This window comes from Sorex araneus, chromosome 1 (assembly GCF_027595985.1).
Source record: "Sorex araneus isolate mSorAra2 chromosome 1, mSorAra2.pri, whole genome shotgun sequence".
NCBI classification, from domain to species: Eukaryota; Metazoa; Chordata; class Mammalia; order Eulipotyphla; family Soricidae; genus Sorex; species Sorex araneus.
In genome coordinates this window covers 69,903,561-69,919,749 of record NC_073302.1, presented here as the reverse complement: position 1 = coordinate 69,919,749, position 16,189 = coordinate 69,903,561, and the positions used below count along the sequence as shown (strand labels likewise).

The 16,189-nt window shown below is 40.5% G+C and overlaps 1 protein-coding gene across 4 annotated transcripts in view; it reads left to right on the top strand.

Moving 5' to 3' along the window:
- The window catches only part of VLDLR (very low density lipoprotein receptor), a 46,056-nt gene that overhangs the window by 7,931 nt on the left and 21,936 nt on the right, over positions 1-16,189 (top strand). For 2 of the 4 annotated variants that reach the window (XM_004600126.2, XM_004600127.2), the window contains exons 2-8: positions 7,230-7,349; positions 10,588-10,710; positions 12,008-12,130; positions 13,757-14,134; positions 14,243-14,365; positions 14,452-14,574; positions 15,013-15,132. In XM_004600126.2, coding sequence (XP_004600183.2) covers positions 7,230-7,349; positions 10,588-10,710; positions 12,008-12,130; positions 13,757-14,134; positions 14,243-14,365; positions 14,452-14,574; positions 15,013-15,132 — 1,110 coding nt within the window. The remainder of the gene's footprint in view (positions 1-7,229; positions 7,350-10,587; positions 10,711-12,007; positions 12,131-13,756; positions 14,135-14,242; positions 14,366-14,451; positions 14,575-15,012; positions 15,133-16,189) is intronic. The other 2 variants (XM_055124245.1, XM_055124241.1) reach the window with 1 other exon arrangement.

The window sequence follows — 16,189 nt, the reverse complement described above, 5'->3', positions numbered from 1 at the left end:
GGGTGTGTGGAATTAGTACTATATATTGCAACCCTAAAGATGAAATAGTTGCCTCCTTTTGTGGGTAGAATCTCTGCCTCCTAACCCTTGCACACAGGTTTTAAAGTATGGTCAGGAATCAGCCATGTCATCATCTCGGGAGATAGGACCCAGATCTGTGCATTAACAAGTCCTCCACATACTTATGATGATACAATCACAGCATGAGACCACTGACTCAGTAGCTAACCTACGAAGACTTATAATGTCCCACACAAATTAGGTGGAAAGTCTTTGGCCAGTGTGCCCTAGATAAGAAAAATAAGCACTGAGGATACACAGGAATTTTTTTTAAGAAACTGAAATGGCACCGAGAGGGAGAGAATCTACCTTACCTATAAGAATGTTAGGATCATATTTTGACAAGCAACCTAATTCTGGATTTAAGCTGGCCTTACCCCCTAAATTATCAGTCAAAGGAATACTCTTAAAGGTAGAGTAGGCGCTTTGTCATGTTTGCATGCTCGGTAGCATAGAATCTGGAGCCAGACTGCCTGGGTTCAAACTGTCACACTGCTCAGGTGCATCTGGGAGAAGTACTGTCACACTGTCACACTGCTGAGGTGCATCTGGGAGAACTGGCCTTCCATTCTCCAAACAGGTTTCCTGACTTATGGAAGAGAAACAGTCACACCGGCTACATAGAATTGAAGCTAAATTAGCTGAGGTAATTCGATGGCAACAATTTTGAAACAAAGTCATTTTTCACTGAATCTTAAGACCTTCTTCACCCAAGAGAAATGGGAAAACTGCTTGGCAGTTGTACTCTGGGAGTCTCTTCCTTCAATAATTTCACAGGATTAGTCCAATTCCTGACCAGTTTTCTTTCAGATGACCCACGGTGATTCTCACATTGCTTCAGAGGCCGATTTTGAGTCTAGAACATAACTTTTGGGCTTATCAGAATAGGCCCTCTTCCTTAGCTCCTCTGATGGACCTTCTTCCCTTTAGGAAAACCTTCTTTTTTTTTTTTTTGCTGACTTGGAAATCTGCTTGTCCTAAAATGAGTTTTTTGCTCAAGAATTGAAAGATTGCCATTAAAGCAGCAAGCAGTCAAAGTGAACACAACTAAAAATAAATGCCCTTGGCAGCCCAAGTGCCAAAGCAAATGGACTGAAGAAATTCCAGTAGATGATAACACCTGTATGCTCAAACAGTGAGGAGAGGGGAGAGATTTGAAGCCTTGGCCTTGTTCCTCCCAATGGTGTGGCAGGTTCAAGCTCACGGCTAAGTCTGGTGCTCAGAAATATCTTCAAACACTATGCATCCCTGAGAGCGCACTCCTGCAGAGGTGGTGCTCAGAGCCATACTAGGAAATGGTAAAGGCCCACTTTAAAGACTTGGTATTAACTGAAAGGTCTTGGAGTTATTTTACTGAAGCTTACATATTGTTCTTCCATGTTAACCCTTGCAGGGATAATTAGACAACGGCAGGCTGACTTCTATATGCATTATAAAACCCTGAGTTTCTTGGAGCCAGTGAACTGCCAACATGTCTGGGTAGCAGCGTTAACTATTTAGGTAAGCAAGGCTCCTGGGAAAGGGGTGCCTTGAACTAAGTTGGCGTACTTTGATTCCATCTGTGAAACTGACAGTACAAACGATTAATTTTTCACCATTCTGAGTATTCACTAATTACAAATCTAAATAATCATATGTGTGACTAGGGCCAAGTGACTTCCAGTTCTTTCTATGTGTAGTAGATACAAGAACACCTAGATTGGTGTGTCATTAATTTTTTTATTTTATTTTTATAAAGTTGTTCACAATAATTTATTACATTCAACATTTTAACACCAATCCCACCACCATTACACCTTCTCACCACCATTATTTTGAATTTTTCCACCACCACCCACGACTGCCCCAGAAGCAGATGCTAAATAATTTATTTGTATTGTTTGTTGTGAATAATCCACTAAAAATGATCCAAAAAACTTTTCTTCGAGAAAAGTATGTGAAAACTGTTGCATCTCACCTTGGAGCGATTAAGCCCCTGTATAAGAGATCACTAACATGTTGTTATAGGTTGAGCCTTGTGTGATATATATGTATATGTGTGTATATGTATATATATATCAGTGGCATAAAGTATGAGATATCATGGCCACACTCCAGGAATTCTAAAATTTTAAATAGGGTGATAGATATATTTTTAACTGGATGGTGAGTTTGTGGTCCAGAGATATCTCTTCAGTGTGTTGCTCTCTTTGGAGATTTATGAGTCTCTGGATCATGGCCATTAGTGAATTTATATGGCACCAAGAGGCAGTTCGTGTGCATAACTGCTTGCACCCAGAAGCACAGGGAGCTGGGGGGAGGATGCCCATTCCAAACTCCATGTGAGCCCGGAGATTTCAGTCACAAAACCCCAAAACCTGGGTTTTCCAGCAGATTCATTCTCATGTGTGAGGAGCTCATCCTGAGCCTTTGAAGATTGGCTGTGAGCATGCAGCGACTGGGTTCTAGAGAGTTTCGGCTGCTGGGACTTTGTTTGGGCAGGTAGTAGACTTATCCACCCACCTGTGAGGTACCCCTGATGAAGTCAGCCTGGTGTGGCATGAGGAGACATCTCTGCAGCATGTGCTCTCTTCCGAGATTTACTTGTGAGTCTATCGGTAATTTTTTAAAGCAATACAATTCTTTCTCCAAGTTCTTCAATAGTTTAAAAAAATAGTCTTCCTGATTGAAATGGACACGCAATCCAAGTTTCCTACTGGTGTGGCTTTTCCCCCCATTTCCCCATCTATCTCACCTTGGCCCTATGAAAATACTATGGCACACAGGACTTGGAAGAGCTCACTGGTGCCAGCATTGTGCACTCCAAGTTTTTAACTTTTTGCACAGTTAGACCTTGGGGTCTATAAATTTGAAAGGCATCATTAACTTTAGCTTATCCTTAGAATTCAAAGAACCATGGATATAGATTATTTTAAACTCAAGCTCTTCCCTTTGTGAATCTATGACACTGAGCTGGACTTAACTGTCATGGATGAAAATAGATTATAGCTCATAATTTTGTAATCCCCAAAGCTTTGAAAACCAAAAGCTTATCTTACTTGGATTTTCCCTGGAGTTATGTATATTCCTAGTTGAGCACCCATAATGAAAAGTTGGAAACTTGGGCAAAAACCTGTGTTGCAGTGAAGTGACTGATTTAGAATCTGAATTCTCACTGTTCTGCACAATGCAGAGAATTAAGCAGAACTAGGAAACACATTCTGGTGAGAGGAGCCATCTCAGAAAAAATGCATAAGACTCCTCTTATGACACATTGACTCTGGTATGTACATCCAGTGGCTCATACTATAATGTGGTTTAATTAACACAAACTACAGCATCATTGTCACTGTGTTAAGAAAACAGGGAACCTTTAGTGGAAGATGCATTCCAGAGTCCCTTTCTAATGGAGTGCCATATACATCATGGCAAAGCACCACTTTTTTGACAGCCAGGCAGAAGTAGGGTCATGTGAAGACATATGAGATAAGGAAATCTAAAAACTAGCAGGATCAGAGAGATAGGTAAGATCCTGGTTTGATTTCAGGCACCATATATGCCACGAATCACAAAAACCCATTGATTGTTGATATCTCGAGTGGGCTCAGTAACCTCTCCACTCGTCCTATCCTGGAGATTTTAGAAGGCTCTCTCCACTCGGCCTTCCCATGCCGCATTGGAGGCTCTTTCAGGGTCAGGGGAATGAGATCCAGCCTGTTACTGGCTTTAGCATATGAATACACCATGGGAAGCTTGCAAGGCTGTCCCATTTGGGCAGAAAACTCTCAGTAGCTTGTTAGTTTCTCCCAGAGAGAGAAGTAGGTTATAAGATATCTTCTGGGATATCTTCTGGGGGCTTGCATTTAAGTCTCTGGATGTTGGGCCTTGATGGGATTACACACACCTGGGTTCCTCTGCCAGTACCTTCACACCTGAGGCTTGTCCAAACGTATGGAGAGGGGCCTGGAGCATGGCTGTGGCTAGGTTCTGGTGGTCTTTGGCTGCGGGGAGCTCAAGGCAGAGAGGGAAGCTGGATCCCATCCCCTCTGAGGGGCCCCGGGGAAGATAGCCAGGTGTGTGGGCAAGAGACTCTCTCAGGGACCATATATGGTCTCTCAAATATTGCTAGGAGTAATCTGGGAGCACCAGGTTAGAAGTAAGCCTTGAACCTACCTAGATGTGTTCTAACCTTTCCCTTGCTCCATGAAAAAAATAAAGCAATATAGAAGTTAAATTTCTGGGCTAGAATGATAATACAACGGGTAGGGAATTTGCCTTGCATGCAGTTGACTTGAGTTTGATCCCCAGCATCCCATATGGTTCCCCGAGCACCATCAGGAATAACCCCTGAGCATCACTAGGTGTGACCAAAAAAGCCAAAAAAAAAAGTCAAACTTATTTTTGGCTAGGATTTTTGAACACTGAGAAAATGTTTTCAACTTGCCCAATATCAGCTACTGAGGTGGTGTTGCTGAGATGCTATTATCAGTTATTATTGTTGGTGAACTTGTGTATCACAATTACTTTTAGACACCCTCCAGGCTCGGTTTGTTATTGTTGCTGGATTTGTTGTTGTTGCTGACTGGGAGCAACTGGAAGTTGCTGGGATGACTGTGGTGCCAGGGATTGAACCCAGGGCACCTGCATGCAGAGATGTATGTACCCTAGCCTGCCAAGCCATCTCCTTGGCTCTAGATGCTCTTTAAGGTGACACTAATCTGAATATTTGCTTAGTATATTTTGTGTTCTTATTTAATTGTAGACCCATTTGAGGGCCTACAAATATAAGTAGCTCCAGCCTTCATTTGTAAAGAACTCTTAAGCACCTAACTCTAAAGCAAAAAGTCATCATTGCCACCTATGTTCAGTTCTCCTTGTACAAGTTGGATGATACAATGAACTTGTGGACAATGTACATGCAAGTATCATTATTTTTTGTTTCTTTTTTGACTGTAAACCTCTGGGCACAAACAATTCATAACCTTGCCATCTTCATGGCAACCTGGAAAATTTTTTGCAAGTATATTTATATCTCTGTTCTCTGATAACAAAGTGTACTTTTTCTACTTTTCAAATAAAGTTCTTAGAGCCCGGCAAGCTACCAAGAGTATCGCACCCACACAGCAGAGCCTGGCAAGCTACCCATGGTGTATTGGATATGCCAAAAACAGTAACAATAAGTCTCACAATGAGAGACGTTACTGGTGCCCGCTTGAACAAATTGATAAGCAATGGTATGACAGTGACAGAGTTGTTTCATAGCACTGCCACAGTCTTGAGTGGGAATAAGAATGTAGAGCCAGAGACCCCCTAGTAAAAGTGCCCTCACATTGAGAAATTTGAGACTATATTAAGATGACAGGTATCATAGAGGGGAAAGCAGGGAACAACTGGCTTCTTTGTGTTTGTCTAGCAGTATCAAAACAATCAGGTGATGCATTCTAGCGACCTCTGCTATTCCCATCTTCCTCCTCAGTTCCAAACCCCTAAAACCTTACATCTGATAAAAGCTGTGGGAAGGAATGAAACATATGAAATGTAGGTAGCAAATGCTCCAGAACCATACCACTTTTTGATTCTGGGCCTTAGCTTCATTAGACTTGGGAACAGAGTGGTGCATACAGTTCATTACATTTGAGATCTAGGAAGTAATCACATCCTTATGGTAAGCTTGACTTAGACCAAATTTACATCTCCTTGGGAATTAACCACATAGCATAAAGTTCTCCTAGACAGAAGAGTGTAGTTGATGGTAGGGGTTGTGGGGGGGACTAGACTTCTGTGTACATAAAACAAGAGTTCTAGTCTGTGCCTGTCACTAGAGCACTTGTTCATATGCTAGCATGCTACAGCTGCAGTTGCTGAAAGGTGGCAGGAAACTTGGAGGCTGTCAGCTTGGAAATCCTCCCCAAGAAAGCTTCATGATGTATAGAACTCTACTGTGTTCTTGAATATTTGCAATTTGCAATATATTTGCATTAAGCCACCAGTTCTTTGCCTCTTATGTCAAAGAAGTTGCATACCTAAGACAGCCTGTGGATGTCTTCACCTTCATGATAGTGTCCCAAGTCAGGCCCCAAAAACCCTCCAATTGGGGCCGGAGCGATAGCACAGCGGGTAGGGCATTTACCTTGCACATGGCCGACCCGGGTTCGATCCCCGGCATCCCATATGGTCCCCCAAGCACCGCCAGGAGTAATTTCTGAGTGCAAAGCCAGGAGTAACCCTGAGCATCGCTGGGTGTGACCCAAAAAGCAAAAAAAAAAAAAAAAAAACCCTCCAAAACCACTAAAAGCCCTATTTGAAAGAATTAGTTCATACTGATATGTGAAGTAGTGAACTGTGCTTAGGAAATCTCAGGTTAAGAATAATAAAGTCGAGATCTGTAACTCTTAACTTGCTTTGTCGTGCCCCTATCACTAAGTTTATAAAATGACCTCCCATTGTCTCTTAACTGTACTTTCTTGATACTTTTTATCTTATCTTGGAGTCATTTTATGAAAACATCTTTTTTCAATTGGATCTCAAGTTCTAAAAGAAGAATCATGTGTTATTTACTTCACTTTGATCCTCTCCTTGCTTTCCCTTTCTAAATCTCCTTTGCTTTTCTTGTGATATTTCACAAATAATAGTATGCAAGATGGCCAAAAATTGCTGCTAAAAAGTTGGGATTTGGATGCATAATTATAGCTGAACTAGTGACTTAATGAGGGAAAAGGTGTCTAGAAGCAGGGTCAATTGACCTCTGTTCTCTATGAACAATCTGAGTTTCTTCTATCTTGGTTTTGCTCCATTGACTTCAATGTTACTATCTTTGCCACCATATCTAATGTTCAGTAACCACAAAGGAATGACAAAAGGAAAATGGATCCCCTATAAAACTATCCCTTTGAAGATATTTACTAGAAATTGTTTATTTACTAGAAATTTTATATATACTATTTCTATTTATATTCTCCAATCAGAACCTAATCCCATGGCTATTCCTTTAAAGGGACTGAGAAATTGACGTATGCTTATCTGGAAATTACTGTCAGTCAGTGTCCCAAGGCCCATCCAACTCTGACTAGTTAGAATGGTGGCTTTCTGGGTCTGTGTGTGTACCTCTGGGAGGATTCCTATCCTGAGGCTTGGGGAATTGCATCACCCTTACATCCAATGCTTAGCTAAGTATTTCCTCCCAATTTTAGGGAAAAAAGGCAAATGTGATTCCTCCCAATTCCAGTGCACAAATGGCCGCTGTATTACAATGTTGTGGAAATGTGACGGGGATGAAGACTGTGCTGATGGCAGTGATGAAAAGAATTGTGGTGAGTATGGAGTTTAACAGTCTCACTATCAACCTCACTTGGACACTAGGGGATTTTATTGAAATTTGATGATGTTATATTCATTTCTACAAATGGATAGATGTTCCAAAAATTAAGTCCAATTAATTTGTACCAAAGTCCTAAAAACTCTACAGTGCCTTCTTGTCTAGAGAAATATTTGACTGTTAGACACAGGGTTACCAACTTGAGTGTGGGTTGTTAAAAAGGAGTTCCAATAACTGAAGCTGGTTTAGCTAAGTTCAGCAAACGTTTGAAATTAGGGAGAAGGATCAGAAGTAGAGACAAGATCGCTTAGAATAAACTTTCTTTTTTTAATTTCCAAATGGCTCTGATCCCAGAAAAGAAAGCAAGCCATGGATACTAAGAAATACCCTAAAGTTTTAAGGGACTCTCCATAGAAACTACAAGCCAGTGTGGGGGTGGGAGATAGCATAATCATCAGTACACATTCCTATTGTGCACTTGACCTGGGTTCAAGTCCCTGCACCACATCATCTCCCAAGCATTGCCAGGCGCAGCCCCAGAGGTCCCTGTGAACTGCCAGGGTGGCTCAGGAATCCCCAGCATTGAGGCTGCAGTATGGCATCTTCAGGCCCTTGCTCTGAGCCAAATGAGCACAAGTCAAAGATCAGGGAAGTTGTCTTTATTTCTCCATCTATAACAGCAGCTCAGTTTGAAGAATTGAACATATTGTAAGACAGTCTCCTTCCAAGAGAATGGGGATGTACCATAATGCCCATTGACCAATATCAAAAGATCAATGTGAGAAATCCTTGTTTATTTCATCTGAATAGCCTCATGTCATGCTCTGAGAACTAAAAACTATACTTCATGGTGGCATATAGATATTTTGAATGTATGCTCAAGGTTCTGTATGATCACTTTATTCTATTACTTTTTAAAATTGTGATACAACATAGTGTGTGAATAACAGTGATATTCTTATTTGACTTTTAAAATACAAGTATATAAAGATGCCCACTATGCAAACTAGAAGTGCAGACAAAAAGTAGAGGCTACAGGCAGGTTTCATTACTGGGTTTTTTGGTCATGTCCTTATCTACTTCTTCATGCAAAATTATGAAAGCATTAAAGCTTAAACATCATCTCCAACTTTGTGTCCATATGAGGTAAGAAGGTAAGAAAGCAAAAACAAAAATAAAAATTTAAATGAGTATATAATCAAGATCACACTATATGGAAAAAATTAAATATCCACTTAAAGGTAGAGAAGTGGGAGCTGTGCCCAGAAACCTCTGAATACTTATTTGGCCTGGAGCCAAACCCAGCTGTGTTCAGAGATCACTCTTGAAAGTGCTTAGTGGACAATTTTTAGCAGAATTCTTTCTTTTAACCATGTCAACTATCATATTTAGTCTTCTTCAACTTGAATTCTTAAACTACGTGTTTCTAATGGCCCTGGTGGTTCATTCTTTGATAAATGCTAGGCCAAACTAATAATTAAGTAACTAAGATACTCTACATATAACTGCTACAATCTCTTCCTCTGTCATACATCTAAGTTCCTATTCATCTCAAGTCTCAGTTCAAATATCTTTTTTTTAACTATCCCTGTTTACGTTCATGAAGATGAATTTTAGATAGCAATTTGTCTTTTCCTATTTATAATTCATTTGAACAATAATGCATCCAATCCTTCCTATCCTTGTATCATTTTATACTTCCAAAGAGCACATGGTTTCTGAGGCCAGGGAGATAGCTCAATGGGCACATATCTAGGGTTCATGTCTTGAGTGAAGACATTTCTTGAGTGAACCCAAATTTAAACCTCAGCACCACATGGCTCCCATGAATTAAATTGTCAGGATCCATTAAATACACTAAAGAAGTATAGGTGAAACTGTTTAGGAAATGGATCTCAGAAGTATATTTAGTGATGAACTTCATTGGAACTACACAAACTAAAAAGGTTTTGCCTGAGAAGAATGATTTTCCTGGAAATTTGGGTTGAGAATATACGTATGTAGACTAGAAAGAGTATGATCAGAGAAGCATAAGTTTAAGAATATACTGTGTGACTACTTGTCAGGTCTCTTAATCTCTTAATTTCTTCAGGGCTAAGGTAACAAAACTATCTGGTGTGCTCTCTGTCCTGGTTTAAGAAACCATACAACAGATATATAGATGACAGATGCAAATGACTGCTGAGATTGTTACAACATGGACAACAAGTTGCATGGTCAATCTAATTATAGGAGAAAGGCTTACCCTAATAAGAATTAATAGAACTGATATCTTGTGCAAGACTTTTAACTTCTGTGCTCAGTTACAGACTAGTAACTTTTATAGCAGCTTCAACAACTTTTCACAGGATGGTGTTAGTACTTAGAATTTAGATTCTAAGCACAATATCCCTTGGTAACAGATATGGTATAGTAGCATTTTATTCCAGAAACATTAATGGTACTGTAAATCATGATGCATAAATTTTTTTAAAATACACACACATATATATGTGTGTATATATGTATGTATATACACACACACACACACATATATATATATATAATCATATCTCTTAAACACAGGTTTAGACTTTTCTTAGTAGGTTCCCCTCTCAGTAGTCTTGTATGGGTAACATTATTCAGTACTGGAATTTGATTTCCTATGTCTACACTGAACATATTGAGAAGCTCCTAGATCAAGACCTCAAATGACATTTCATTCCATATGATTTTGTTACAGGAAAAATACAAACCACTGTAAAAAAAAAACTATGTTATTTTGCTATTTACAGTGTTAAGGGTTTACCAGACTATGATCCAATCATAGCATAGTGTGTTCAGCTATGAATGCAATGCTTGAATAATGTAGACAAAAACTCATAAAGAAGATGAAACAGTTACTTGATACCAGCATTATTAAACAAGAAATTCATTTTAAAGTATCCTCTCACAGTTTTTTTTCTTAATTACCTTACAACTTAAGACTACTTATAATGTATCTTACAATGTAAGAGCACTTTGATCTTACATTGACTTTAGTATCATTCTCGAATGATTTCCTTCCTTTTCCTTACGTAGCACCACCTACCCCATCTAAATTTCCCAAAGACTATTGACAGTCTTGGTCCTAATTAATTCCACTTTATTTTTAAAGTAAAATATGTCAAAATCAAAACACAGTTTTGTTCCTAATGAGAAGAACAGTTTGGGAAATGATTTCAAACTTTAACCCTGAAAATAAATTTTAATAGAAAAGAAGACATGTGCTGAGTCTGACTTTGTGTGCAACAATGGCCAGTGTGTTCCCAGCCGATGGCAATGTGACGGCGACCCAGACTGTGAGGATGGTTCTGATGAAAGCCCTGAACAGTGCCGTGAGTGTGACTTGCTTTGGACTCGAAATTTTCCAATACTTGTAGCTCCAAGTATTCTTTATGATTCGCTGTTAGTTTTTCTTTGCCTCCCTTAAAGTTTAAGAAGATCAACTTTAAAGTCATTAAACGGTTGATCATTCTCCTTCAAAGTATGTTTCCCCCAGTCTAACAAGACTGAAATTCTCTTGGGCAGCTTCACTATTGAAAATTAAAGACTGAAGTCAGAGTTTTGATTAAGAACTCCTTGACTAGGTGCATAGATTTCAAATGTGTAATAATCATGAGCAGATGGTAGCCTGATCCTGGAAGCTAAGACAATACCAGAGGACCCCTCTGGGCCAAGTATAAGCTTTTGGTCCACTGCTTCTCATGTTATGAAAAATTAAAATATATTGGTGAAAGGATAAGGTGACTATTCATGGGGTAGTAGAGTAGTTTTAACACACAAACAACCTAAAATTATCATTAAAGTAGGGAACTTTATCATTAAAGAAGAGAACATTTCACAGGACAAGTATTTTAGGATGATATTTAAAAAAAAATTCTATGAGCTGGTAGAAAAGATGACTTGAAAGAGATCAATTATGATAATTTGAATGTCAAGATGAGAAAAGGCTTGGAGTTCATTTTGAGGCAGCAAATTCTGTCAAAGCACTGAAAGGGAAGGACTAACATTAATGAGGGTTTAGTTCCATAAAATGACTACAAAAGAAAATCAAGCAGAAAGAAAGATAAGTGTGTTAATTTCCATCTTCTAACAAGGAAGTGAAGAGAGTGATAAGAATACTGGCCAAGGCAGCTAAGCTACCGCAGGGCAAGCCAAAGATTTACCCCCCGAGTTTTCATGGAGAACTAGTAAGGAACTAGGGCATGTCATAACTTGTTGCAAGACGTAAATCGAATTGAGTTTGTGAAGAAAGCCTTTAAAAGGAACCCAGGCAAAGGAAGACATCAGAGCCATTAAGCCATCCAGTAGATAAGTAATGGTCAAGGAGCAGGCCAGCTAATAAATCTGACCACACCAAGTCAAACTAAAGCTAGTATGGAGCATGCCGAGGAACCCTGAAGGAGAGACGTGGTAAGCGCTCCTTCAGTCATGGGTCAAAGCCAGGTAGCATAGTTTGGCCTGGCTTTAAATGGAGCTGGCAAAGGATCTGCCTCCGGTTTCAATCAGAAAGCTCAGTCTCACCAGTGAGCCAGGCCACTGAGGTTCATGTGTAACACTTCAGGCAGCACAGAGCAGCAGCTTTGCACTGATGAGTTTGAAGGCTCTTTTGAGACTGTATATCATCAACAGATATGAGAACATGCCGCCTAAATGAAATCAGCTGTGGCACCAGTTCTACTCAGTGTATCCCAGTGTCCTGGAGATGTGATGGTGAAAATGATTGTGACAGTGGAGAAGATGAAGAAAACTGTGGTAAGAAGATGAGTGGCTGAGTGGCTCATCCCAAAGGCCCTTTTCCTCAAAGAAGGGTGGGCAGGGGAAGCTAACTTAAGCGTGAAGATGGCAGTTACATCGACTTGCTTTTCAGTGACTTCACTTATCTGCTCAGCTACTTGTCCTTCCTAATTGCCCTCACTCTGAAAAGCTCACATGGTAATTGACCATTGCTTGCTTTGGTGTTTCTTCTAGGCAAATAGAAATAAGGTAAGTTGCTCCAGACATTAGGATTTAAAAGTTCAAATGAAGCTTTTGTCCCTTTTAAGACTACAATCCGTCTGCCTTCCTCACTTGAGCTCAGTGACACTGGAAAGAGGCGACAGCTAGCAAACACTTTAGGTCCAAACCAGAACTGCTGGTTGGAAGAAGTTGAGCATTCCATTGACGTTTCTCCAAGTTTTAACCTGTGTAAAAGTTGAATTGGAGAGAAATATAAATTAGCATCTTGCTCAGAGACCCAGAAAGAAAACTACCCAACCAGTGGTACCTTTGCCTTCTACCACAGTTCTTACCTGTAAAAACTGTTTTCCATTCTCTCATGTGACTCTTCTTGGCAAATATTCTTCTCATAAAATGCTACATGTTAAAGGTGAGGCCCTGGGAAATTCTCGAGATTGTACAAACATTGCTCTGACCGCTCTTTCAAGCTATCGCCCACTTTATAGGGCTCTAAAAGTTTCCAAGTGTGGCCTCCTGATGCAGTAGAAAACAAACGAGCTAAAGGCCTATACAGTTGAAACACCAGTATTGTATGTCGAAGTCATCTCCTAAGGTCAATTCTGCTGCACCTAGTCCAATGAGTTTTGGTATTCAGTCCTAGAAAAAAATCCTAGAATTGAGCTTTTATGTATTGGTAATCCCTGAAGCTGCCAAGTATTAACCTCTTAATTCTTTGCTTCCCAAGAGAGTTATGGTCTCTACTCTAATCACCACCAAATTGTAACTTTAATTTGTTCAACAGGAATTTGAGTCCAAGTTCAAACAGGCTAGTCTGACTAGCTTATCATTATTAGCATACCTGGCTGCTAGATTGCTATTCAAGCCTTAGCCATGACTTTGTAAAACTTTGGTGTTGGAAACCTGTTATTCCTGACCCTCTTTCGAAAGGCCAATAGAGAAGAAAGTATGAGTGATGGTATAACAAATGGCTTCTTTTTTTGTGATATTGTCATGGTGCTTGTCATGAATGTATGCTTGCCTCTATTGCTAATGCCTAATATTCTCAGCTAGTGATATTTGGCCTAGTCTGATGAATTGTTTGGCCATTTAAAGATAGTTTCTGCCTTCCAAAATGAATTCGTAGTGATTAATTGGTCACTGTCCCTTGAAGAGTTGACTGTGATTCTCATCTCTAATTTTGCATCTTCAACTAATTTTTGATCCTTTATTTCTATTCATATTCAACTATCCCTCTTTTTTCCTTTTTCTTTGTTAAACATGGTAAGAATATCTCTAGTATTCCAGAAACTTGGATGTCGCTATGATTTTACTTTAGTTCTTAAGTAGAATTTTAAAGAGTCATGGTCAAAGAGTAGCATAAGGGACTTAGGGCTTTGAAACCGGTGCTTAGAAGTCTGAGTGGCACATGCTCTCTCTCAATAGGTAATATAACATGCAGTGCGGATGAGTTCACATGCTCCAGTGGCCGCTGCATCTCCAGGAACTTTGTATGCAATGGCCAAGATGACTGTAGTGATGGTAGTGATGAGCTTGACTGTGCCCCACCCACCTGTGGAGCCCATGAATTCCAGTGCAGCACCTCCACCACCTTCTGCATCCCCCTCAGCTGGGTGTGTGATAATGATGTCGACTGCTCAGACCTGTCAGACGAGACCCTGGAAGAGTGTGGCCGCCAGCTAGTGATGCACACCAAGTGCCCAACCAGTGAGATCCAGTGTGGCTCTGGCGAGTGCATCCACAAGAAGTGGCGATGTGATGGTGATCCTGACTGCAAGGATGGCAGCGACGAGGTCAACTGTCGTAAGTAGCTTTCTATCACAGTTGCACATCTGTTCCTGGTGCAGTTGCCATGGACCAAGAGGGAACCATTTTGGCCCACATCATACAGTGCTAATCCCTTCCTTGTAGCTTCTCGAACCTGCCGACCTGACCAGTTTGAGTGTGAGGATGGTAGCTGCATCCATGGCAGCCGGCAGTGTAATGGCATCCGAGATTGTGTGGATGGATCCGATGAAGTCAACTGCAAAAATGGTAAGGGCCTCTTCTTGTGAGTCCCGGAAAGGGCTGCTCTGATTAGACCCACTAATGGAATCCCTCTTCTGTGTTTCCCTTTATAGTTAATCAGTGCCTAGGCCCTGGAAAATTCAAGTGCAGAAGTGGAGAATGTATTGATAGCAGCAAAGTATGTAACCAGGAGCAGGACTGCAGGGACTGGAGTGACGAGCCCCTGAAAGAATGTCGTAAGTGAGGGGGTTGCTAGAGTACAGATCTGGGGAGGTTAATTGGATTCAGAAGAGGTTATGCTTTTGGAACCCTGCATAATGCCCAGTTAAACTGCTTTTAATAAGTTAAGTTCAACTGATAGTGTGAGGAGTGAAATTTGATGATTTAAAAGCCCAGACTGACAAAATACTGCATAGTTAGAGTTGTCTGAACCAGAGATACTACTTGCCAAGAATATAGAGTTTATTTTGCCCCTGTGGACTCTGAAATCCCTTATCTTTAAGAACAACAACAACAACAAAAATCAGATTAGATTTTCTTTATGCATGGATCTGACCAGACTAATGATAGATTAGTTCTCACATGTAGCTAAGATGTTTAAGGAGAAAAATATTTTTTAGAATAAACACCAGCTTAAATGAACTATAAAGTAACTCAAATACATTTCATTTCAGATGTAAATGAATGCTTGGTTAATAATGGTGGATGTTCCCACATCTGTAAAGACCTAGTTATAGGTTATGAATGTGATTGTGCAGCTGGGTTTGAACTGATCGACAGAAAAACCTGTGGAGGTAAGTTCAAGAAGAGAATCTAATTCCTACAGAGGATGGGTCAGGGCAGTTTGTCTCTAGTGTGAGGAACAGACAAACCAACTTTTTTTTTATATATATAATTTATTTATTTTTAATTAGAGAATCACCGTGAGGGTACAGTTACAGATTTATACACTTTTGTGCTTATACTTCCCTCATACAAAGTTCGGAAACCCATCCCTTCACCAGTGCCCATTCTCCACCACCCGTAAACCCAGCGTCCCTCCCACCCTCCCCAATCCCATCTCCCCCCCACCCCACCCTGCCACTGTGGCAGGGCATTCCCTTCTGTTCTCTCTCTCTCTAATTAGCTGTTGTGGTTTGCAATAAAGGTGTTGAGTGGCTGCTGTGCTCAGTCTCTAGCCCTCATTCAGCCCGCAACTCCCTTCCCCCACATGGCCTTCGACTACAATGTAGCTGGTGATCACTTCTCTGAGTTGCCCTTTCCCCGGAACGTGAGGCCAGCCTCGAAGCCATGGGGTCAACCTCCTGGTACTTATTTCTACAGTTCTTGGGTATTAGTCTCCCACTCTGATATTCTATATACCATAGATGAGTGCAGTCTTTCTATGTCTGTCTCTCTCTTTCTGACTCATTTCACTCAGCATGAACCTTTTCATGCCCATCCACTTAACTACAAAATTCTTGACTTCCTTTTTTCTAACAGCTGCATAGTATTCCATTGTATAGATGTACCAAAGTTTCCTCAACCAGTCATCCGTTTTGGGGCATTCGGGTTTTTTCCAGATTCTGGCTATTGTAAACAGTGCTGCAATGAACATACATGTGCAGATGTTGTTTCGATTGTACTTTTTTGCCTCTCTGGGATATATTCCCAGCAGTGGTATTGCTGGGTCAAATGGGAATTCAATATCTAATTTTTTGAGAATCGTCCAAATTGTTTTCCAGAAGGGCTGAACCAGTCTGCATTCCCACCAGCAGTGAAGAAGGGTCCCTTTCTCCCCACATCCTCTCCAACAGCGGTTGCTTTTGTTCTTTTGGATGTGTGCTAGTCTCTGTGGTGTGAGGTGGTATC